This window comes from Pipra filicauda, unplaced genomic scaffold, assembly GCF_003945595.2.
Source record: "Pipra filicauda isolate LSUMZ 115617 unplaced genomic scaffold, ASM394559v2 scaffold133_size2016399_pilon, whole genome shotgun sequence".
NCBI classification, from domain to species: Eukaryota; Metazoa; Chordata; class Aves; order Passeriformes; family Pipridae; genus Pipra; species Pipra filicauda.
In genome coordinates, this window is record NW_024103807.1 from 1225941 (window position 1) to 1250747 (window position 24807).

At 35.9% G+C, this 24807-nt stretch overlaps 1 protein-coding gene across 1 annotated transcript in view; it reads left to right on the forward strand.

Moving 5' to 3' along the window:
* MYBPC3 (myosin binding protein C3) overlaps positions 1 to 21182 on the forward strand; it is a 61327-nt gene extending 40145 nt beyond the window's left edge. Inside the window, exons 25-35 of the mRNA XM_039378305.1 lie at positions 456 to 644; positions 2676 to 2810; positions 4007 to 4174; positions 5445 to 5533; positions 10482 to 10677; positions 15127 to 15266; positions 16031 to 16190; positions 16765 to 16901; positions 19398 to 19584; positions 20530 to 20572; positions 21067 to 21182. Of these exons, the coding sequence (XP_039234239.1) occupies positions 456 to 644; positions 2676 to 2810; positions 4007 to 4174; positions 5445 to 5533; positions 10482 to 10677; positions 15127 to 15266; positions 16031 to 16190; positions 16765 to 16901; positions 19398 to 19584; positions 20530 to 20540 (1412 nt within the window). The 3' untranslated portion in view covers positions 20541 to 20572; positions 21067 to 21182. The remainder of the gene's footprint in view (positions 1 to 455; positions 645 to 2675; positions 2811 to 4006; positions 4175 to 5444; positions 5534 to 10481; positions 10678 to 15126; positions 15267 to 16030; positions 16191 to 16764; positions 16902 to 19397; positions 19585 to 20529; positions 20573 to 21066) is intronic.
* The last annotated feature ends 3625 nt before the right edge of the window (positions 21183 to 24807 follow it).

Sequence of the window (24807 nt, forward strand, 5' to 3'; positions counted from 1 at the left end):
CAGCCATCTCTCTTGGTTCTCTGCTATCATACAGGCTCACTTTCCTTCCCAAGGAAATCAGAGCAAGAAAAATGGTGAGTGGTCACGTCTCACTCCACTGTAGGGTTGAAGGAAGCTGGGATCTGCACAGTCTGGGAAGCTTTCTGCACTCTGCAATTCCACCATCTAGCAATGAACACAAAGATCTAGCATCAGTTGTTAGATAAAACATAAAAAAAAAAAAAAAAAAGGAATTGTCAAACTGTTATTCTAACTAATCTTTTGTTTGGAATTTGTGCTGTTAGTCAAGATTAGTGAATTGCAGCAGAATACAAGAAAAAAAAATTAACTTTTAACTCTATACTTCATCTTAAAATTTTCCAGGTAATTTCTCATTCTCTTATAAGGATTTTCTTTTTTCCTGCACGAGATAACAATTTGCAGTTCTTTTACACAATAACATCTATCCTTTCCAGGTTATATTTTAGAAAGAAAGAAGAAGAAGAGCTATCGATGGATGAGACTGAACTTTGACCTTTTAAAAGAGCTAACCTATGAAGCCAAGCGAATGATTGAAGGAGTAGTTTATGAGATGCGGATTTATGCTGTGAATTCTATTGGCATGTCCCGGCCAAGCCCTGCCTCAAAACCCTTCATGCCAATTGGTGAGTTTTGCAACTCCAGGTTATTTCTAGGACAAAACCAAGACAGGATAATTTTCACCTCTTCTCTTCAACTGCTCTTATAGCTAAAAAGAATGTGTTAGGAAAGAGGCTATCAACCACCTCTATATTCTATATTTAATCAACCTTTTCCTTTGTAATCTTCCTCTTCTCTGCCTCTCATTCCTCTTACTGAAGAGCACAGAGGTTCCAGTTTCATGAAATTGCTGATGAATTTTTAGTTGTTATAATTAGAAGTGTGACGGTCAAGCTGGATCTGGAAAGGAGGAGAACTAATTGACAGAAATTTCCCTGTCCCTCTCAGCTTCTCTCATTCCCTTATGGGTGCAAATATCACAGTATCCCACCCCGTACTCCCTTAATCCCAGCCCTCTCCACAGCTAAAAGGATAGCTGATTAAGAAAATATTTGAGGAATGATTTTCTATAAATAATTCTTCCCAACACAGCAGTGCGCTGTCTCCTGCAGTCTCTGAGCAAGGAGCAAACTAAAGGAGTCCTCAGGAAACCCGTTTGCTAAGACCTTTAGGGAGAAGACCCACAAAAACACAAATAGCAGGAGATTAAAATGACTAGAGTTGCTAAATCTACAAATATCAGTGAAGGGGGACAGTCTGCTGAAGGAGATAATGTAAAAGCAGATGATGCAGTGAAAGAGTCAGAAGGAAAGGCTGAACAGCAAGAAGGGTCTCATAATTCTGGATTTCAGACACACAACGGCTGGTCTGCAACAAAAGAGGTCAAACAAGAACCATCAAGTGGAGCTACTGGAAAAAAAGGTCCAAAGTTTTCATGGGATAGGCAGAATTTTACTTGCTTAAGGATAAAGTTCACCCTTACTGCTTCAGAGAAGAGGTTTGGGGTTTTGATCGTGTACTGTGTGGTTGTGTATGCTCCCAACTGCATTTGCCTCCTGTGTGCTGTCCTTGCTACCATGTGAATATGAAAATTTTTGACTCAGTTACAGAAATGAAACTGGGTGGCATTTTTGGAGATTGCTTTTTTAGTGGGTTTTCTTTTTTTTTTTGTTACGATAACTTTGGGAACTAAGATCAATTTCAATCAGTTTCACAATCTATAAACCTTCATATAACTTACTTTGTAAAATTTATTATGCATATTCAAAAGAAATTCAGTTTATGCCAAATATACCTTTCTTTAACATGATTGCTCTTATGCCATGTATACTAAGTTTTATGGTCCTGAAATCTAAATGTTATTTTGAAAAAATTATCTTTCTGTTTGCTTTTTGGAATCAATTATTTCACAGTAGCAGTTGTGTGTATTTTGGATTTTCAAGTTAGGGCTTTCCTTGATTGCTTTTTCAATTAGTAGACAATAGTCATGCTGAAGATGACTGAGTTTAGCTAGTGGTCTTTCTGAACTATGGCTTTATAAAGAACCACAATACACCCATTCTGAAAGGATATGAAAAAGTTATATCTAAATCAAATTAAAATTCTTCAGCCCCAAAATATTTTTCTCAAGTGTGTATCTGCTGCAAATGCACAAATCAGAACTAGTGTTTCTGTAAACATGTAATTGTAACTTTTTGTCATTTTCTCCACTGTTAAGGAAAATGAGTAAAGTCAAATTTAGCACTGATGAATTTGGCCCTCTGACTATGTGAATTTTGTCCAGTTACAGTCAGGGTGTAAGTACAGAATACAAATTGTATGTAATTTTATTTCTAAACTTTTCTGCAGACTTCTGATGACAATTTGACTCCCTTCTACAAGTCTTTTTTCAGTGGCTTTTCTCATAAGGGAGCATCTGTGAATAGGAACTACTATCTTAACCTCTTGTTCCCCTTCCTATTATAGGAATCCCATGCTGTGCTTCTATTAAATGAAGTATTAGGCGTTACACTTTACAACTGAGCTTCAGCTAGATTTATTTTATTAAAACAGACAGTGGTATATAAATCAGCTGTTAATCACTCTATGTATAGCCCTTCAATTCTCATAGTTATATTGCTATTTCTCAGAATCTACTTCTACGTATTTCCTTACAGCTCCTCCAAGTGAACCAACCCACTTTACAGTGGAAGATGTTTCTGACAGCACTGTTGCCTTGAAGTGGAGACCTCCTGAGCGGATTGGAGCTGGAGGATTAGACGGTTATATTGTGGAATACTGCAAAGATGGATGTAAGTAAGATAGGTAGAAGGCAGCAGCAACTGAACATTTTAAAAATCCTGCAATTGCAATAATTTCACTGCAATATACCAGTAACCTAACCATTTAATGCAGTATGATTAAATTTGAACTCAAATCTGCGTCTAACATCCTTGACAACCATCACCATACTTATTACGGTGTGACTGTAAAACCTTGAAAATCACATCAACCATAATGTCATCTTCACAATCATCATAAACTTTAAAACAGATAAGTAATACAAAAATATCTTGTTGTTCTATAGTCACTATTGCACTTTTGCATCATTCATGAATTGCATATTCCTTAAAACCAATACAATAACATGACTGTGATAACATCAGTCAAACTTTAAAGTAACTGTTACCTTGCCTCACTTAATACTTGTGTTGATAATAGTGTAACAGCACCATATGTACAGTACTCAATGTACCGTGACGCTACAACATATTTATGTCATAAAAGTCAAACAACAAATTTATAATCACTTTAATAATGAAATTTTCCCTGACACCAGGTTTCATTGCCATATAATCTAAGCTGGGGGGTTTACAGAGTATAAATTATCCAGAAATAATTCATAGTCTTTAATGAGATATCATTATGGAATTACCAGAATCTCTATGTCATTGTCGTAGAAGAATGATTTTTCAGTCATATTTCTGTGCATTAGAGTAACTAAGGAAGCACTAAGAATTCTGTTCTACAGTGTCAGTTGAGAAGTAAATAATAAATTCCAACAGTTATATGTTCTATTATTGTTTTCAGCATATGTGGCTTTCATCAATCCGTTTGGACAGCCACAGGAGATATATTTATTCCAAGAAAAAAAATTAAATTAAGGATGCACTGTCTTGCTAAAACTACTTCCAAAATTCTCCCTCCTCCTTTGTAATGAAAATAAATGTCAAGAAGTCCCACAGCTCTACGCTCATAAAACAGAATGCCAAAGGAACTACCAAAAGATGATTCCCTCATCCTTAACTATTTTGAATAACAAAATGTAGAAATTCCTTAACTGCATGTGTATACACATCTACTCGATCCAGAATTCTTTTTCCAACTTATTTTATTCCCTTTGAAGTGTGGCGTTGCAATTTAAATTCATTTTACCCTAACACAAATTTATTTTCAATTGCAAACAAGGCATCAGTATTGTTACAACATGCAAATACTGTACTTGCAGCTACAGAATGGATTCCCGCGCTTCCTGGCCTAACTGAGCGCACATCTGCGCTGATTAAAGACCTGGTCACGGGGGACAAACTTTACTTCCGTATAAAGGCCATAAACTTGGCTGGTGAGAGTGGAGCAGCAATAATAAAAGAGCCCGTTACTGTTCAAGAGATCCTGCGTGAGTATCTATACTGAATAAATCTTATTCATTTATTTCCTCTGGTTAAAATTCTGCCTTCATCTAAGAATAACACCCAAACAGTTCTTTCACTTTGACTGGGTGCCCAACATCTTCTGACTCTGAGAACATCACTATAATGCACAGGTCTTATCTTTCTAAACACAGCTTTTAAAATAAAATCCTTCTTCTTACTTTCAAAATACTCACATTTTGCCTCTTGCAATGGCACTGTCACCATTGAAGAAACATACTTTTTAATATTTAGCTCTCTGCTTGAAAAGCTGCTATATTACTGCAAAATTACTTGCAAAATGCAAGCGATCTATTTACTTTATTGTCCTAAATTATTAATTAACACCCTGTGTATCACCCAACAGCAGGAGATTATAATTCATTTGACTGGAGTCCAAAAGACATCAAGAGCTGCTAATAGTGGATTCCTCAAGCTTGGCTCACACAAAGTGTCTGTCAGAGTTTCACTAACAGTAAAATGAGCCAGTGTAAATGAAATGAAGTTGTAATGCATCTCAATACCAAATGGTCATGAAGACAGACACTCCAGCTCTATCTTAAGAAAATCTTTCTGTAAATGACAGGGAAACGAATAAGTATCACATGGAGAACGTAGAAAGCTTTCCAGTGAGGAAGATGAAAGCAGAGACTAGATGAAAAAAACCACAGTAAAGTATTTCTTTTCTTAGTGAAAAAAGTAAGCTACAATGAGACTCCACTATCTTAAAGAAAGAACTGTAACTGAACGACTGTAGAAAGATAAAGGAAATCCATCGGTTGCTCTGCTTTACATATCTCCAAAAGGCAATTTACAAGGAGCTGCAGTATCAGTATAGCAGTAGATAAATCATAATTTATAACCACTCTTTTACTCCAATATACCCTTTGTCCCATCCTTTCTACTGAACTGAAAAAGTTCTCCAAAGACACAAAGTCCATATAGAAGGCTCATATCCAACAGAAGTCACCCAAATTTGGTATTTCAGATGCGATGCAGTTTCACAAATCCAGCTGTCACTGAAACATGTTCAGTTGTAAATATACAACTGAGACTTGATACTAAATTTTTATCCAGACAAATACATTTGAAACTACTTTGAGAAGGAGCTACTCCCTAAAAGTATGAACAGTGTTGCCACAATTTTCTTTGCATACAGTTATCCAAGTCTCTTCAGTGTTTTGCGTTATTTCTGCTATAAGTAATGTTGCAAATTATCAAGAGCTTTGTATTTAATGTATTAATGCTTAACTTCAGAGCGTCCCAAATTCTGGCTGCCACGGCATCTCAGACAGACTCTGGTGAAGAAAGTGGGTGAGACAATCAATATTGTGATCCCTTTTCAGGTATGTATCATCAGCTTCTATTTTGTAATGGTTATTTATCATTACTTACCAAAAGTAGTTTCCCTTACGCAAGTTCCCATTGCTTCACTGCTTAAGCAGTATTACATAAGTACAGCTGATGATTCAGGAAACCCTCTCAAACATTTGGGGAGGGGTAGGGAATCACTCTTTTTTCAGTCATAATTTTTTTACAGTCAGAGTTTCTTCCTTAATCCCTCCTTTTGGGGAAGAAGAAAAAGTAAGTGGAGTAAGTAAGTGCAAGCCCATTCTTGCTTATTGACCACAGGATGCATCTCACAGAGAAGTATACAAAAATATATGAATTCAACTACTCTTCTGGGACCAAGGTACATGATGCCACTAGGTAACTTCTTTGCCAAAAGCATGTATGTTAATTTCTGAAAGGTTTACTACAAAAATTGGAGTTTGCACATAAACAGAAGATCACAGTTGGCCCTACGAAGCCTGTGTGTATACAAAGAACAGCTTGGGTATTATTTTACATGAGCTGAAGGTGTAAAAAATACAGCATGATGAGGATTATCCAGGATGCATGTATGTAACTACACATGTCACTGTGGCATACACAAAATTGCTGAAATGCACACAAAGACTGACCTAACCAATTACCCTGTCTTGGCAACTACCTGACTATTCAAAAAACACCACATGCATTTTTTCAGATGCAAGATTCTAATAATTAATACAGTCAAAGAATTGTTGTGTGTAAAGAAAAGGTTTTCTCAGTGAAACATAGCAAATGAAATTGTATGTTACAGATTCTTGTTCTGAGAGAGATACCCTCAGTAATATATCATTTAATCAAGTCTTCATTTAAAATTTCAAGACACTAAAATTTCTCTACTCTCCAGGGCTGACATTTATGAAAATATAATATTTTAGTTGAAGAGCTTTGAAATTCTTATATAAAAGACACTGGAGATACACAAAACATTTTTTCAGCGAGGGAGACATATATGCACACATCACCTATATTCTTTTGTTTGAGCAGTACCAACATGAAAAAAATCTCTTGGAAAAAATCAATGTTAACTTGAATGTATATGTCTTTTTGCCCTGTGGTTACTGGGTTACAGGAAAAGTTACTTTTTCACAAAGATACATCTAATCAGTACACAATTGCAAATTCATATATGAAGTAACTGTCTTGAATTGCATACTTGCAATATTTGAGTGTAATCATAAGTTTTTTTTTTCCCACATTTATCTCCAAAATTGCTAAAATGGCTCTCTTACTGGGGTCTAGCCAAATGCAAAATTCAATATTTGTACATCTGCTACTTCTGAGTAATGTAATCCTTAAAAAAATCCCTAAATTAAATAAACATATATTTGCTGCCTTGATGTCCACCTTGAAGAAAAAATGCATAAATTTGTCAAGCTGTCCCATAAGCAGAGGAACTGATAAAGTTTAGCATTTGAGAGATTTGTGTTTTATGTCTCCTTGTGCTGGTTTTGGTCCAGGTAGAGTTAATTTTCTTCATAGTAGCTAGTATGGGGCTGCGTTTTGAATTTGTGCTGGAAACAGCATTGATAATTAAGGGGTGTTTTAGTTATTGCTGAGAGCAGTGCATACAGTGTCAAGGCCTTTTCTGCTTCCCACAAGACTCTGTCAGCAAGTGGGGTGCTTAGCTGCTGTCTGAAGCTAAAAAAACAACACTCCCATATCACCACCTTCCCAGCACACTAAGCCACCTCCTTTGCTTAGAGTACCCTCACTGTAATATTCCCAGAGATTTGCCAGTTCTTTGCCCTACTTCCCTAGGTAGTCCTAACTGATATGTCCTCAGCTCCCTGGCCAGAGAAAGCACATGTAGCAACTAATCCAGAGGTTCCTTAATCCTGTCTGATCATTCAGCTGTTGCCAAACAAAATGGATATTAAGATCACACCTTCCCTGAATTTTCCTAAGTGGGGACACTAACTGGTGTTTTGGTATTTCACCCTGCCAGTTTTTCACAGAAGTGTACTAAGCTAAGAGATTTCTAGTCCTCTGTCAAATTGGCCGAATGGAACCAAGCTGATTCAAAAGTTATTTGAGTAGCTGACTGAAAAATCATGTGCTGATATAAACTCTAGTCTCCTAAAAGATAAGGCTAACAAAAAATGTTAAGATCTACCCACCAACACCAGATTTTATTCTGAAAAAAAAAGCTAGAGGACTTTAATTCAAGAGGTAATTTTTGTGAGTTTTCACTTTGTCATAGTGTTGAATTGCAGCTTTCGCAGTACTAAGAACTGCGGCTATAGCTATTTAGAACATGTAAAACTAATGATCTTTCAAAAAAAAAAAACAAATAAAAAAACCCTTACCCTTTACATTTTAAAAAAATTTAAGTCACTGACCATTTCTATTGCAGAAAAAGACTTCAAGTAGATACAATTATCTATTATCTAATGAAATTGGAAGTCAGTGTCTTCTACTATTTACAGTTTCTGCACAACCGTACCAGCGACCTCTGTGGTCACTACTGTGAAATTCTCTGTCAAAGTATCCTGGGCTTAATGCTACTTGCAAATTTATTCAAATCTTTAGATCAAAACATAGAGAAGAGAAAGGGCAACATGGTTACTGAGCATTTTTCTGTTGAGTGCAGTAAGCAGGTGGGACATTCTGCTGAAAGGAAGGGAATCAACACACTCTTCCTTCAAAATTAGCTACACGAGCCCATGATTGAAGGGATATTATGTGCTACTAGTGGATAAAATTCACAGTATTACTGAGCAGCCCTCTTACCCATCATATATGTGGGAATCAACATCTAAGTGTGTTTAGATTCATTCTTCCCTGGCTGTGAACTCCCTAAAGTTTCTCTGGTGTGCTATTTAGCCACTCTGTCACTCACTGTTCTCTCTCAGATTATCTATTACACATTGCAGAAATCCAATCCTCTGACATATGTATTAGGAACATGCTTTCTATCTGTTTGTGCTTTTCACAGTCTATAAATATAAGAGTATATGAAAACCAACACTTTGAACGCTTGCAATCTTTCACTGGCACTCATAGCATATCAAAAAAGGAGGTGTGACTGAATATATCTGATCAACCACACTAGAACACCAGCAGTAACAATCTTGTAATCAGCTTGAAAACCTGCCAAGTATTTGTCTTGACAAATTAGAAATTTAAATAAAATGCCCTTATAAATATACCATTTTAAGGAGACTATTTTTATTTTGAAAGCATTTCCCTAGACAAATTTTTCAAGCAGAATCCTCATATAATTTTAAAATATACACATATAGAGACAATTCTTGTCAAGTTCACCAATAATAAGACACAGATATGGAAAATAAAACACAGAACAATTCAAACCCTTTTACTTGTTCAAGAATTTCCACTAGATCTTCTAGGTGAAGAAGAGAAGTCATTTCTTCCTCCAGTAGGTTTTAATAGCTGTAATAGGTTTTTGTAAGGGTTCTATGAAATGAGACCAGGGTAAAAGTCCACTGAAATTGGACAAAATTATTTTGTATCTATTATTTCAGAGCTACAGGCCTGAGGTGCTTCTATGTTCCTTGGCAGAAAGCTGTAAGAAAATTATTTACCAGATAGGTGAAATGGAAGATCCAAAAGCATTGCTCATTCAAGGTTTATTACCAGCCCTGATGTAAATTACAATATATCTGATGAGTTAGATACCAGAGAAAAGAACATCTATGAACGAATAGCAATTTCTAGGAGTTTTAGAAGTTCTTTAACTCTAATTTTGAACAGATCTTGGCCTGAATCTTATAAAAGATGGAGTGGGTTTTTCAGTACCACTGAAAAAGAAATTATACAGCACAGACTTTCTGAAAAAATACCAGAGAAACTTGAAATAAAGGTATAGCAATGCACAAAGATTCATTATTGTGCCTTTAGGCACCAATCTAGGCATCTTAATCTCCCTTTGTAGGCTAAAGAAAGAGATACAGTCTTTCAGAGTATGTTCCAGACACCCAGTGGATTGAGGAGCCTTCTGGAGCTGCTTTCTCTGCTCTTTACTGAAGGCAGTGTCCTAACTTCAGTGCCTTAGACTTCAGATCCAGGGCAGCCTAAGCAGAGCTCACTGCTGTCTTGGAAGGTCTCACTTTTCCTCCCCACCCATTTGAACTGCTCCAGGCCTGTGCTGCACTGTTTCACCATGGTAATCTGGCAGAAACCTAAAAAACTCCACTAATTTATTTTTTGTTAGATTGATTATTAATACACTTAATAAATATGGTCATTTCCTGTTTTCTTGGGATTCTTGGTTTGGAGCTGTACTGTGGAAGTGGCACTCCCAACAACTAAGAAGAACTAAATATTATCTACCATTTTTCCTGGAAACAGCTGAGTGACAGTGATGTAAGCTAATGATATCTCACTGATTCCACAGTGCCATCTTCCATGGCTGTAGCAACACTGACTGCTTAGGTTGACAGTCACCAAAAAAACTTTGCAATGCAGAAAGAATTGTACAGTAAGTTTCACATACCGAGATTTCAAGATGATAACAATTTTTCAAAATATCTTAAAAATGCCTGGGGACAGAGAATTAAATGTTTTAAGAAAGGGAGGAGAAAGGGGGCAAAGCTAATAAACTCAGATCTATACAAGTGCTGCTTAATTCCAATCAGAACAAGCCACATCACCTGTTGGCTTCATTGATGCCTGGGAAAGAGTACTAGATGAGCACAAGTATATTGTTTCTGGATTTATTCTCAATATAATTTCAGACTCTAACTAAATGGCATCCTCCTAGCATGGTGCCACTAAATCACACAGATGAGAGCAAATATTCGTCTGCAAGAAAACAGAAATTGTTAAGTATTTAGAGAGTTTAATATCTCAACTCTGCATATTACATTAGGCTTTCTAGATTTATAGATCACTAACAAAAAAATGTAAATTTATTACAGCCCCCCCCAAAAAAAAACCCCAACTTTTTTTTCTCTTTAGGGTAAACCAAGGCCCAAAATCACTTGGCTGAAAGATGGTCAAACCCTAGACTCCAAAGATGTGGGAATTCGGAACAGCAACACGGACACAATCCTCTTCATCAGAAAGGCAGAGCTTCATCACTCAGGAGCATATGAAGTTACTCTTCAGATAGAAAACATGACTGATAAAGTTGTAATAACAATACAAATCATAGGTAAGAACCTGACAACATCAGAACTAAGCAGATCATTCAAAACAAAATAGTGGCCAGCCTGAGGCAAGCCAAAGATCCAGTTGCCACAGAATCCCTTCTCTCTTAGTGGTTGATTGCAGATGACTAGGACAAAGCTCAGAGCAGGGCTAGCATGTCCTACGATGTTTTCCCAGCTTGAAATTATCTGTGTCCTAGAGACTTTCAGAGGATGAAGGATTTTCTGTGTGTTCCATAGTTCTCCAGGGATTTCTTTTCTTGCATAATTTCATCCAGTTTTAACACAGGTCTAGTTTGAGAATCCAAATATCCTTGGGTAGGAAATTTTAGCTTAAGTGCATGTATTTATTTGTTTTGATGTCCATACAGTTTTGTATCAGAAAAAAACATGAATAATCATTCACCTTTTCCATTTGTAGCCTTCAGTCACACACTCCTCAGTTAACTTTCTCAAGTTTTAGACTTTTCATTTGATTATTTTCAAACAGACACCTTTCCATATCTTTGATCATCCTTATCAATCTTCTTTCTACCATGCTGAGAGGGATAGAAAGAATTTGAGACTTCTGGTATTCTTAGGAACATCATATTGTCCTTAGGGAAAGAAATACAAATCTTGGACTGGACGTACTCTTATTTGTTTTTTTCATTAGACAAGGACAGTGAAGATAAAATCATTGCACTAATATACCTCTACTGTTCCAAAAATTAGAAATTACAAGGCACACTCCTATGAATCTGGAAAATTCACATTTAATGCCTTACTTTGTTAAAAGTAAGTTAGCCTGAGGCTAACTAAGTTAGTTAAGTTAGTAAGTTAGCCTGAGGCTTATTCTCTATTATACAATTTCCAGTCTCTTTTCTAGTGTCATTTCAAAGGAATGCATTGTCAAAGTTTCTATATCTTCCCTTGAGATTTTGTGAGATATATTCTGAGATCTTGCCTACTCAGATTTCATTAGTGACCAGCCAGAGTTCTTCTATTTCTCCTCATTACCACTTCATAAAATATTCTTGATAACTGTTTTTGTTTCTCTTTCCCCACACTTTTACACTGTCATCCCAAATTTCCTCCAGTGTATCAATACATTTTTAGAAGGTGTATTTTGGCACAAAAAGAGTATTTAAACATAACCTGTCATAATTTGGAATTAAAGATGCTGACTGTGCTCTGCTTAAAGTTCTATAAATTAATGTTGGCAGAATGGGTATGCAATGGTGCCAACAGCAAACAAGAAAGGCATAACAAATTGGAGCAAGCATGTCTTAATACCAGCAGATGCTTCTGCTCAAGAGGATGGCTGCAGTTTGGCATGAGCAAAATAAGTAAACAGCAGCTAAAACAAAATAATCCCAAGGTTGCCCAGAGAAGCTGTGGATGCCCCATCCATGGAAGAGTTCAAGGCCAGGCTGGATGGAGCTCTGAGCAACCTGGTCTACTGGAATGTGCCCCTGTCCATGAAAAGGGGCTTGGAACTAGATGATCTTTAAGGTCCCTTTCAACCCAAATCATTCTATGACTCTGTGACTCAGCTAAAGGGGAGTAGTGCACTCTATACACCAAAATACCTTTCTAAAACTGGTTAGTGAGTCTTGATTCTAGCCACTGCTCTTAGAGCATGGTATCAAGTATCTTGCACCCATTGTTTGATACTGTAGAGAGTCACAAAAACACATCTGTGTACCATTGTGAAAGAGTTATTTCAAATAGAAAATGAATGGCCGAAAAAAAGCAACTAATTTTATCACACAGATTGATACATGTCAGAGTTGGAGGACAGGCAAGAAACTTTTTAATTCTTGAACAGCTTACTCAGCTGAAAGGGGATAAGTGTATTTCACGTGATTCATGACCAAGAAGAGAAAGGGCTTGTAACATTTGCAGATACTTCTACAGTCAAGGCATCTACTCTGATTCTTGATTTTGTTATTCTGTCATCAGAACTACCTCTTTTCAATTCTGTCAACTGCAATGTTTGCTCTCCATATTTTGTATTCTTTTGGCAGGACAGAAATATGAGTGATTCAGGCACTCTTTCTCTACTACAAGTGATGCTTTAGGTACAGTAAGTAGAATGGCATGCTGAAAAGCCAACCCAGTTTCAGAGATACAACAAGTCAATAAGTAATCTTCTGAGCTGTCTTTTGATCAGTTAACTTCCCTTGGCAAATGTCTACTTGGTGAAGAAGTAATGTTTGTGGCTTCAGCCCCTATCTTTTCTTGGAATAAGGCAAGCAGCTCTGCTGCTATGATGAGTCACATATCAGTTCCAAAGAAGAGGAAACACTTCTGTTACTGCCATCACTTTTCCCTGTTGCCAAAACAGTTGCTGCCATTTACTCTAGAGACCTACAAAATATGCACTTTTACTATGAGAATCCAGTATATTTTAAATACTTTTAGAAAGCTCTTAGATAATGAAAATATCTCCAATCTCTGGAGAATATGGTTTCCTCAACTTTTTTCCCCTTCTACACAAATCAATAAATTTTGTCTTCCATTATGTCTTCTATTGACTAAAGCAAACTTCAGTGCAATTTTTTTAAATGGAATTAATAGTTTTTCTCATTATGTATTATTTGAAAATATAAATTATAATTTATTTTTGAAAGAGAATTCACATTTTATGTCTTCTTCCCATTCTATAAATTTTATTAGTTTGCAAAACTCCTAAGTTGAGTTTGTGCTGAGGGTAACACAGAATACTTCCTCAGAATACAAATCCCCACTTTAACACAGTGTCGTATAGAGGAAAATAATTTGGTGCAGAAGCATCACTAGGTTTAACTTTTCCCATCCTCTGTTCACAAGCTAGAGATGAACTGTTTAGTACTGACAAAGGAATATTCTACAAAGGAATTTTGAATAGATATTGTTGCAGATTTCATTATCCCATCAACCCACAAAGATCAAGAATATAAAAATCCATCTAGCAAATTTATGTCTCTCTATTTTTTTTAAGATTGTCCTTCATAAATGTGCACAAAGGTATGTAGTATGAAAAATTCTTCTCTTCAAATCAGAATAGATTAATTGATTTCTGTGTAATGAAGACACACATCTAGAAACATAACTAAATTTTTTTCTCTTAAGTTGTGATTCAAGGTAACAACATTTCCGCATCTCCATAAGCAATGTTCATTTGTCAACACATTGCCATTCCCTACTTCAGAAACAGGGAAAAAAATGAAAGAAGGCTTTACCTGTTTGGTAGCTGTTGAGATACAGAAGATGCTAGGTTTTTCTCTGAAATGTTAGTGTCAAATAGGAAGAAAGAGGATGATGAAGCAGGACAGAAGGGGTCAAACCTAATTATAAAGCAGTCTTCAATTCCAAAGTATGACAGTGAAAAGAGAATGAACACATTATGCTTTGACATAAAAAGTCATAGTTCCCCTAATAACGAAGGCTGATTTATTACTGGTTTGCATATCCTTTTTAAGGAATTAAATTATAAGCAATCTAAAATTACATTCCTTTGTGCTTTGCTCATCTCAAATGATTGAGATGAGACTACATCCATCAGATTCTTACATTTCCCTAATTTTTCCAGCTTAGCTACAGAAAGGGGAGACAGTTTCCATTCAACTATCTAGAATTATCTTGAACTATTTTTCACTCAGTCACAAGATCAACTACCCAGTCCTCCCCAACAGGCCCTGTAACTGTGTGTAACAAACCAACATATCAAAAAGGTGAATCAGTGCCTTCAAATTAAAACAGACAGGAATATTATTTAATAAATCTAATTTAAATGTTACAGTATTAGACTAAACAATATCAATATAAATATGAATTATCATTAAAAAGGAGAAGAGAAAAGAAAATAATGATAATTTCATATTATATATTTTTCTATATGTTTCCAGGTATCTTAAAATGGACATAGAGGTCTGTATCTCTTTGAGAATTTGTTCTTTTTCTAGTTATTACAGAGAAATGTCACCTAGTGGGGGAAGCTAACAAGCACTGAACCAACAGGAAAAAGTAAGGTATATTCCCAAATGGGAAATACTCCCAAACCTCAGCTGGAAGGCATTTGTACCCCATTACCATGGTTGTTATATCAATGTAGCTAAATGGCTGAGAAATTGCATTGAGGTAACAAAGTAAGCAATAAAATTACAATTTAAAGAGTTAATCACATCCATCCATCAACACAAACTTTTATAACATCTTAAAGAAGAGTTTGCCTGGTTTCTATGTTACTAATTCTAATATGTTGTCTATTTCTCAGTAGCTTTCAGGCCTCTCAGAAGACCATTAAGAGGGTATTTGAAAATTTCCCAACTTTCTTGTTCACAGTTTCAACTTCAAATAAATGAAGTGTGTTGCTATGGAACGTTATAGATTGCTATCAAGTTCTATTTTTTTCCCTGCATGGAAGGAAATGACAAAAGTCTTGGATTCTGAACTAAAAGCTAAGGGTTTTTTTCATGTCTCCTCCGCAGACAAGCCTGGTCCTCCTCAGAATGTAAAGCTTGTAGATGTTTGGGGATTTAATGCAGCCCTGGAGTGGACACCTCCCCAAGATGATGGCAATGCACAGATCTTGGGCTATACAGTCCAGAAAGCTGACAAAAAGACAATGGTAAGAACTTGCTCTCAGTCTATGACTTTGTATGGAATTTAAACTACTGCCTGCTCTGGAAACATACAGACCTGAGGGAAATTACTGAATTCATGACTTTCACTTCTGTGTCTGAGGTATCCTATGGCATATCAGAGGCAGCTAAACACTGAAAAATAGAATTAAAAACTCCTAAAGGTGAAGTATAGAACTGCATAAAATGCTCAGTAGAAAATGTAAGAGAGACCAAGGGTGTGCCATCTCTGGTCATGAGTGCACAGATAGCTCTGCTTAGAAGGTGGAATTACATTCTTTATTTGGAATTACATTTTTCATAAATACAGGGAAAAAATGAAGTGGGGGGAGGAAGAGTTAGACTTGAACTCAGATGCTGGGTATAGTAGGTATATACTGGGAGAGGTATGCATGCCAGTCAGACTGGAAAACATCTTTCCCACAGAAGTCCTCATCAAGTAATCACTTTCTGAGTACCCATCTTGTACCAGAATCCCCAGACATGAGTAAGGCTAAAATGTAGAGAGTTGTGGGATTTTCTTTCTGTAAATGCAAGTATTCATAAATCTATCGTACCCGCCAGAATATAAAAGTAAGAAAATAGATCAGCTAATCTTCACAAGAAGCAACATAATATTCATTTCACAGGTTAGTGTTAATTACCTGTCTACCTGTCTTTTTGTCGTAGCAAAAAGGATCTCTCCATACTAAAACTAGCACCATGTCTGACCTCTCATAACATCTTTCTAAACAGTATAGTCTTGTTACAGGAATGGTATACTGTTTTTGATCACTATCGTCGCACAAACTGTATAGTGTCAGACCTGATTATGGGAAATGAGTATTTTTTTCGAATCTTCAGTGAAAATTTGTGTGGATTGAGTGAAACTGCTGCAACCACCAAAAATCCTGCCCATATCCAAAAAACAGGTAACATATTATTCAAAACAAAGGTCATAAAAGCCACTAAGTACCAGAAGTAATACACTGGCAAATGAAAAATACAATCTTGATAAATGCACCACTAAAGATACTTTCATTACTTAGTAACTAGCACTTATAAAGAATTTTAGCATCAAGAACCATTATCTAGGCAGATATCCTGTACTAATACAAATATTTGCTAAAAATATTTAATCACAGTCTTCCTAAACTATATCATTTTAAGAAAATAATACAACTATAATACAACTGGGGGATTATATTTGTATTCTGGGGTTAAAAGTTTAAGATATCTGTGAAGACCTTCCCTGCAGACATATGGCCATTGTACTTTTACCAGAATAAAAAAAAAAACACAATTGTCAAGACCTTTTACTTTAACTAACACATGAAACATGAGATATGTTTCAGAGTGAAGTGTATTTAGAGATTTGTTATATCACAAATGCCAAAAACTTTGAAGCTTCTCTAAATCATACAGGCAAAATAAGTGACAGATAGACTGTATACGTCAGCAGAATTGAAAACATAGTTCTTACTATTTTGTTTCTTTGTATTGCAGGCACCACTTATAAGCCACCTAGTTACAAAGAACATGACTTCTCCGAACCTCCTAAATTCACTCATCCTTTAGTAAACCGTTCTGTGATTGCAGGATACAACACCACGCTCAGCTGTGCTGTAAGAGGAATCCCCAAGGTACAGATCACAACTGTCATTTTTATTGTTGCATCAACCCAAGATGCTGCCCTAGAATCCACATCAGTTCAGTGTGGCTGGAATGTAACATGGCTGTATTAATTAAAAATAGAATCACCCAGTCATCTCCCACCTCCGTCATAGTTGATGACGGAACACTTGCAAGGTGCAAGTGTTTAGGTGGTTGTGCCCTCAGTGGGGCAATACAGTAAAGGAGACAGAGGGAAGAACAGTCACCACTTGTGGTAACACCCCGCCATTGAAAATGTACACTTGTGCATAAAACCTACTCACTGAAGAAGGTAAACAACAATAAAATGTATCTTCTCACAATCTATCCTTTGTTCTCTTCAGACTTTCAAGAAAACAGCAGCTAATGTAATATACTGCTCCTTTAACATAAATGATATATATAGGAACAGCAGTTTTTCTGTTACATTGATACATTCACATAAGTTTTACAGAGTCTGAGTTATTTTGCAAAATTAACTAGAATAAGGCCTTCTCTCGTGTGAAGTTTTTTTGAAGGGGTTTTGCTGGTTTGGCTTTTTAAACTCACAGGAATATAAGTCTCTTCAAAGAATACGAAAAGATGTACTATTTTGTTAGTCAGGAACAAGCTGTAAAAACTGTATCAGCCAAGAGCTAAATTTAGGTTTCTCAAAAAAGGGAAATGGGCTTCTTTGTCTGCAGGGAAGGAATTTACCATATTATGACATAATCTTGTCAGAAATTTAAATTAGCACCATCACAAAAAATGCAAAACTCTTCTTCCTTCACCTTCTGCCTGCTTATTCCCAGCTCCTTTCAATTCCTCATGCCTGCACAAGGATCCGATTGCTACACAGCAAAACATGTACCACAATTGCTCAGAGACAAAATTTACTCAAAAAAAAAAAAAAGGCTTTATGCAATCATTTTCTGCAGTTCTTTTGATGAAGAAGGCGCTCCAGACAAAACTCAAATAAAAAAGGAAGCACATCCATGTAAATAGTTGCAAAAGAACACAAACGTTATAGAAGAAACACCAGCAACTGCAGGCAAAATCCATCCTCCAGTAGCTGCCTCAGCTTAGAAATGACAGTATTACTGATGAAATTCCCACTTGGTTAACCGACATTTTCGTGCATCTCCGTCTACTTCATTCAGTTTCCATGGTTTTAAGAAGATTCTTAAAAACCGTCCTTAATTTTACAGCTGTTAAATACAGTAGTTGCAGGCTTTGGAATGCAAGCATGCTAGCTCATCCTTACACATTAGCCCGAGGGATCCAAATAGTTCTCAACCTTCAGCACACTTAATAGTCTTAAAGTAGCTTTTCCAAATACATTTCTGTACTTGTATCGCCCAAAATAACCTTAAAATGTGCCTCTACCTACTACAGTACTCTGAAAAAGGTCTTTTTCACAGAGAGTAGCTTATGTTGATGGAGCTTTCCAATTCTGAATAACTATAGATTCTCAAGCACACCTCAGGTATGATCTGTATGGCATGGAAAAGTTACCACTTCAAGCAGAGACAATACTCATGCCCTGCTAGTAGTGAAGTACAATAAAAGACATATACCCAGAAAGATAAAGAGGCTATAGAAAAAGAAGGAAAAAATATTAAGGCAGGAAAAATTCCAGCTGATATCTTTCAAGAAAAGTAAGTATGGCAACTGGGATGCACTGGATTGATATACCACAGGTCAAAGACAAAAGTAATTCAGTAGATTTGAAGGCACTGTATAAAACAGTGCAGTAGTTTTAGTTCTTATGGATGAAGAAACAGAAGACGTTAATTTTCAAAGAAAAATGGGTAAATACAAAGCCTTGTTTGCTACTCTTTAAAGACTGTTTCTTCACTATATGTATTGATGAGCTTGGAATAAACAAAAGCAGTTTGTTTTCTATTGGACTTCCATTTTCAAAATTTCATTTATAGAAATTAAAGTCACAGTTTCAGGTACTGGAAACAAAACATAAAGACTTGAACTGATACAGAACTAACCACTTCATTCCTCAGCTGAAGCTTTCCTTTGAAATTCCTGAAATTTCTAAAGATATGCTAAAGGCTTTAGAAAATCCTTTTTCAGGCCAAACTTTGGCATCTCAATTTGGCCGCTTAACATATGTGGAACTTTGTGACACTTCTGTAACATACTTGTAGCATTCAAATATATTTTAACAAGCACAACTAAACAACCCCTGAATGAATGGATGAATTTGTAGCCAGTTTGTAGGGCTGGGGTTTTTTTAAACTGCAATAAAATAGGATATAGACCTACATTTTCTACATGCTATTTGACAGTTAAAGGAAATATTGAACTTCAGAATTACTGGTTTCACAAGTTTGTACTGAATGAGTTGTTCCTTGAAAAATTGTTAACACTGTTGTGTTAATAGCCCTCATAATGCTATTTAGCCTTTGATGGCTAAATTAAAGCTGCAAGATCTGGTGTAAATATTCCATTTCCTACCTTCTATTTTAAAATTCTTCTTCTGTGTTCTTCAGCCAAAGATATCCTGGTACAAAAACAAAATGGATCTCTCTGGGGATGCCAAATACCGCATGTTCAGTAAGCAGGGTGTGTTGACCCTGGAGATCCGGAAACCCACTCCATTTGACGGTGGCATTTACACCTGTAAAGCTGTTAATGAGTGTGGTGAAGCTGAAATAGAGTGCAGACTGGATGTCAGAGGTAATCAGGTGAATCTTATGGATAACGTTAATACTGTAATGATGATAGAGTAATGGGTAGCTAAAAGAAAATAAAATCATAGTTTTTCTTTATCTAACCCTGACTTCTTGGGTGGTATATAAAAAAGTTTGTTAATTACTTTCACCAGCAAGATTGCTTTTTCATTCTAAAGGGTTTTGATAGAATTAGGTTGATTGGTAGGTAATACAAGCCTGAAGATGGGCAATTATTACACTTCCGACTTAATATTTATAGAGAAGATACTTAGCACTGCAACGGAGGTCTACCTACAAACTATCATTGAGGATAGTTTTATTATCCTTTGTGCCTACTCAGTAATTGAAAGTTTTAAATTAACTCATTAGCAATTAAACTTACGTAAAAGGTAGTGCGTGTTACATCATAAACATTTTTTAAATATTTATCTTTTTTGTCAAAAGAATCAGGAACGAAAGTCACATGTTTATAACACAGTAAGAAATATTGACTAAATATTTTTGGTAAGGCTACCAGTAATGTACCTATTTGTCAATATAAATGTATATAGCACCAGTTTAAATGCTCAGTGAAAGTGACCCACACAGCAGTGATTGATGCAAATTCATCTTCAGCACATCAAGCCTGAAGGTGTTTCTATACAGCACAGAGTTGAATATTTGACTCAGCGCTAAGTCTGGAATGTCTATGCAGTTCACCTTGCAGTGCTGGGAGCCAAAATTCTCAAGTATTTCGGTTCAGTACTATAAATTGCAGGGTAGACATGGCTTAAACCTTAATATTATCATAATCTGAAGCTTGATTTAGGAACATTAAATCTTCTTAGAATTATCAGATAAAAGCAACTACTATAAAGCTTTCATATTTCACTTTCAGCACCAAGTCTCAATTTAAAATTAGCATCCTTTAATGTCTGATAATATCTTAATTTTTTTTTTCATTCTCCAGCACCTCAGTAAAACTCTGAATTACAATTCATCTGCAAGTCAAGGTAAGAATCAAAATAATTCAGCTGGATAAAGGAGCAATGGCTGTTTGGTTAGATATATGATTAAATAGTTGTTAGATATTCATGGTAGAGACTTTATAGAATGTTTATAATGTTGGTGGGAGGATATATGCTTGTTTCAACTTCTGTTTGTTTTTTCAATAATCGTACTAAGATCACACTCCTGCAAGGTAATTTATTTCATTTATTTTAAAGTGGGTCTCCACCTTTAATATGCTGTGCCAGTGTAGAAATATATAAAAATAACAGAATCTTTTGTTGTCATTTTGTCTTAACTGACTACGAGTACTTCCTCTAAGAGTCAGTTATTTATTAAAATAAGGCTAACTAATATAAATAATCTAAACAAAAAAAGCTTAGTTAAAATACATCTAGAACTGTAATGTACACTTTACACTTTAAAAACATGAAATAGCTATGATAGCAATCAGGTAATGTATTTGTCAATAAATCTTTCTCCCCATTCTCTGTCTCAGCATTAGAATGGAACTTGAAAAGAAGAAAATTGAAGAAATTAATGAAGGATAATTTCAGTTCATTTAGGAGTCTTGTTCATCTTCAAAGTCATTTAATATACGTGAATTAGGAGGCAGCAGTGTCTTGTAATGTTTTGCTTACCCAGCATACTTTCAGACCCTATTTCCTTTCTTCATACATCTGTTTTAGTTACATTGCCATTGTCTCCACATGGAGTAATTGAGAGAAACCAAGACAGAACTTTCCTCCCCTTACACAGGTAAAAAAAAGCCTGCTATATTACAATTACATAAAAATAACCCCCCGTCCTTTTCTAATGTCTGAAACAAATGTAAATTCCCCAGTTCTACAGTTCACTCCATTTTCTCTTTGAAGAACTCTGATATTCTTCATAAGAAACAAGTGGCTCAGAATAATGAAACAGTAAGAAACTAATTGTAATATTTAATCACCTTTCATTATACTCATGTCTGTACAATAGATTGTAACTTTCATTCCTACTACTTTTACTGTCCGTGAGTGCTTGAAACATCCACTGCTGTGCTCTTGAGCAGATCTTTGCAGAACTGTGTCCAAAACACACCATTTGGGAACCTCTGGCTATAGCTATTGTTCTGCTTTATATAAAAAATAATTTTTTTGATAATTACTCACTACTTGTTTTCTAGCTTTTAAAAAAGACACCAGCATAGAATTCCAGTTATTAGATGTTTTTGCAACCAATCACAGACATCATACGTATCTACAGAAATAATTTTGCACATCAGATGAAACAGTGAAAGCTCTAGTGAGAAAAATTATCTGCACACAAATAAAAAATTTTAAAGCAAAATCTTGTGATGAAAGCAATAAACTTACTGTTATCAAATCTTACTGAAGGTTTTTGAAAGTCTATGAGTGGTATGTATGCATTTTTGCAGATGATTCTGTCTAATTAAATGACACAATAGCATTTCTAGCTTTTCATCTACTAGTCTGAATAGTATTTGGGATGGGGGTTTTTTCAGACCTGTGGTAGTTGATAGTTTCTGGCTAGAGAGTACTTTTTAATGATCACAAGACAAGAGACGGTGGGAAGATGATATTAATCAAAGAAGCATTGCCTTTTGAAAAAATCAACACAAAGGAACTGAGGTAATACTACTTCCCTGCCAACATGCCACATGAGATGGGAAAGCGTGTCTGACACAGCATGTTAGTTGTATTAAACAAGCAAATAAGTCTTCCTAATAAAAGCATGAGATGTGTATTTTGATTATTTCATTATGATATCAGAACAAAAAAGGGTACCCTCTGAAACCAACATCAACTTATTCCAGATCTACACTTGTCTGTTGCACATTGTTCTTATTAAACAGTTAAATAAAATTAAAAAAGGAAAATATGCAACCAGGTTTCTGCTGTTTTGTACTTTCATTTTCTGAGCAACGCTATCGATTAAAAAGTAGGGCACATGCCACACATAAAAGACAGAGATAATCCATATTCTAAAGAACCTACGACCAGAATGCAGTGGACCGAGAGGATCATCCCAGCATCTGTTGGACAATGCATACTGTAAAGCAGAGACTGAACGGCAAGAGTTAGAACCTAATTCCACAGGGCCTTCTAAGATAATGCTTCTACATGAAAAACACAAATTAGTTTTTACTTCCAAAACTTTCAGTGACAATGAATCGAATGCAAATCCATGAAGTCACAAAAAAAGAAGCGCGCTCTAGTTAGGTTTCTAGAAGTTCTTCTCAAAAATGTGAATTCTGAATTCAAAAAGCCAACCATTCCTCACACACTGAAAAGAGGATTAGGGGGAAAGGACACCTGCAAGGTCTGAACTTCTTGTAATTAGTTCTAGAAGGGTCTTCAGAAAATGGTAGGTGTTTATTGATGTTTCACAAGCATATAGTATTGTCTTTTACCTGCTCCATGCCTGATACTGATCCTGAAAGTATAGTCACTAATTGTCCATGTTGGTAATACATAAATAATTAAATAATTTTTCTCCCAATCTAATTAAAACCACATAAACTGACCAGCTTCTCCCAAACCTAGATGGCTGAGAACAATAAAGTATCTCACAATTTTCCTTCCATCACACTTGAAAGACTACTTGATGAAAGATGGTTTTCACTATCTTTTCCTGTGTGAAATCTCCTGTGATGCAAAAATCAGATGGCCTTATCTCTAACCGTATAGTTGTTAACTACTGTTACAAGTGTGCAAGGTAAGATCAATAGCAAAAGAAAAAAAAATAAATAGGCCATAAAGTTTAAAAATTTCTATCTACCAGCATTCTCTTTCAGTGTATTAAGTGTCTTTCACTGACAGCAACCACTTTCAAAAACAACAGTCCTACTGAAATCTTTCCTGTAGTTTTCCCTAAGACAAAAAAACTGTTGCTCAAGTAAAAGATCCTTACATGTGAAAACTATATGTTACTTAGACAAACATAACCTCTCCAGGCCGATTATTTCTATCTAGTTGGATGTGAAATTGACTTCAATTCTTGATGCTACCACAATTTCCATTTAAATCCTCCCAATTCAGGCTGCTGGCTGCCTGTTCAGTGTACATGCCTCTCCTTCAAACTAGAAACAATGTACCAGGAATGGAGATTTTAAATGTTTGAATTAACATACGTAAGACTTATCTGAAGCATAGGGTGTTGCAGAGCATTACTACACAGTATCATGCAGCATAGAAATAGTCAAGCTAGCCCAGTGCTTCACTTGAGCTAAGATACTACTTACAAGAAACATCAACTAAGAAATATTAAGACAACAAATAACACTTCCAGTACTCCTACTAGCTCAGTTCTCTCAGGGTGGTGTTGCCTGCCAAATAAACCCCCAGCTGACACTTTAGCCTGAGACAGCACACGTTTCACACCACAGCATCAATTCTTTTGTTTCATTCTGTTTTACAGCACTGTTGTGTAAATATCATAAGTAAACAATATGTACTTGCCCCTGGCAATGGGAAGATTCACATAATACTTTTTATAAAGCCACCAGATGGAATTAAACTGTCAAATGGAAGCAAACCTTATCTGAATACTTCATTTCCTTTATTTACTTGAGATTGCCTTAGTGCTCAAATCCTGACCACTATTCTCTGAGCAAATAACAACAGCAAAATGAGTTAATGGTTGACCATTACTTCTTAAAATAACAATGAAAAAGGCCAAAGAGCAGCATTGTGCTGCAGCTCCAGCACCCCTCTTCAGTGCTAGAAACTCTCCCACCCACTCATCAGCTCTCCATCTGAGAGATTATTGCTCAGGGCTGTAAAGCCCGAAGAAAATCTCTTCAAACTGTGGTGTGACTATAACAGATTACGGTAAAGATGCTGGGTTTCCTCCTTTTCCTCTTTCAGGTTTAATTCAGTGGGCTTGTACAGAAGCCCAAAGGCTGTGTGAGAGTTAACTAATGGTTCCCCACGAAAATAATTAATTTTACCTATTGACAGATGAGAAGTGAATCAGTTGAAGCTAAAGAACTAAATAACATAATGTCCATTCTGAAGTCAAGTGACTCTGTTTGGCATAGCTTCTCAGGTTGCAGCCTATTTTGTATTCTGCTATCATAGATATGTATTAGCTTAAAACTAGCAGGCATATCTGTGGTAACAGCTGCAGAATAAACATACTTGTTGTTTCCCTCCTGAGCATTAGTTTTCTGATCCGTTAATAAAAATGGCAGAAGTATTTCATTTCCAAGTCACTGTAAATCCAGGTGCTATGC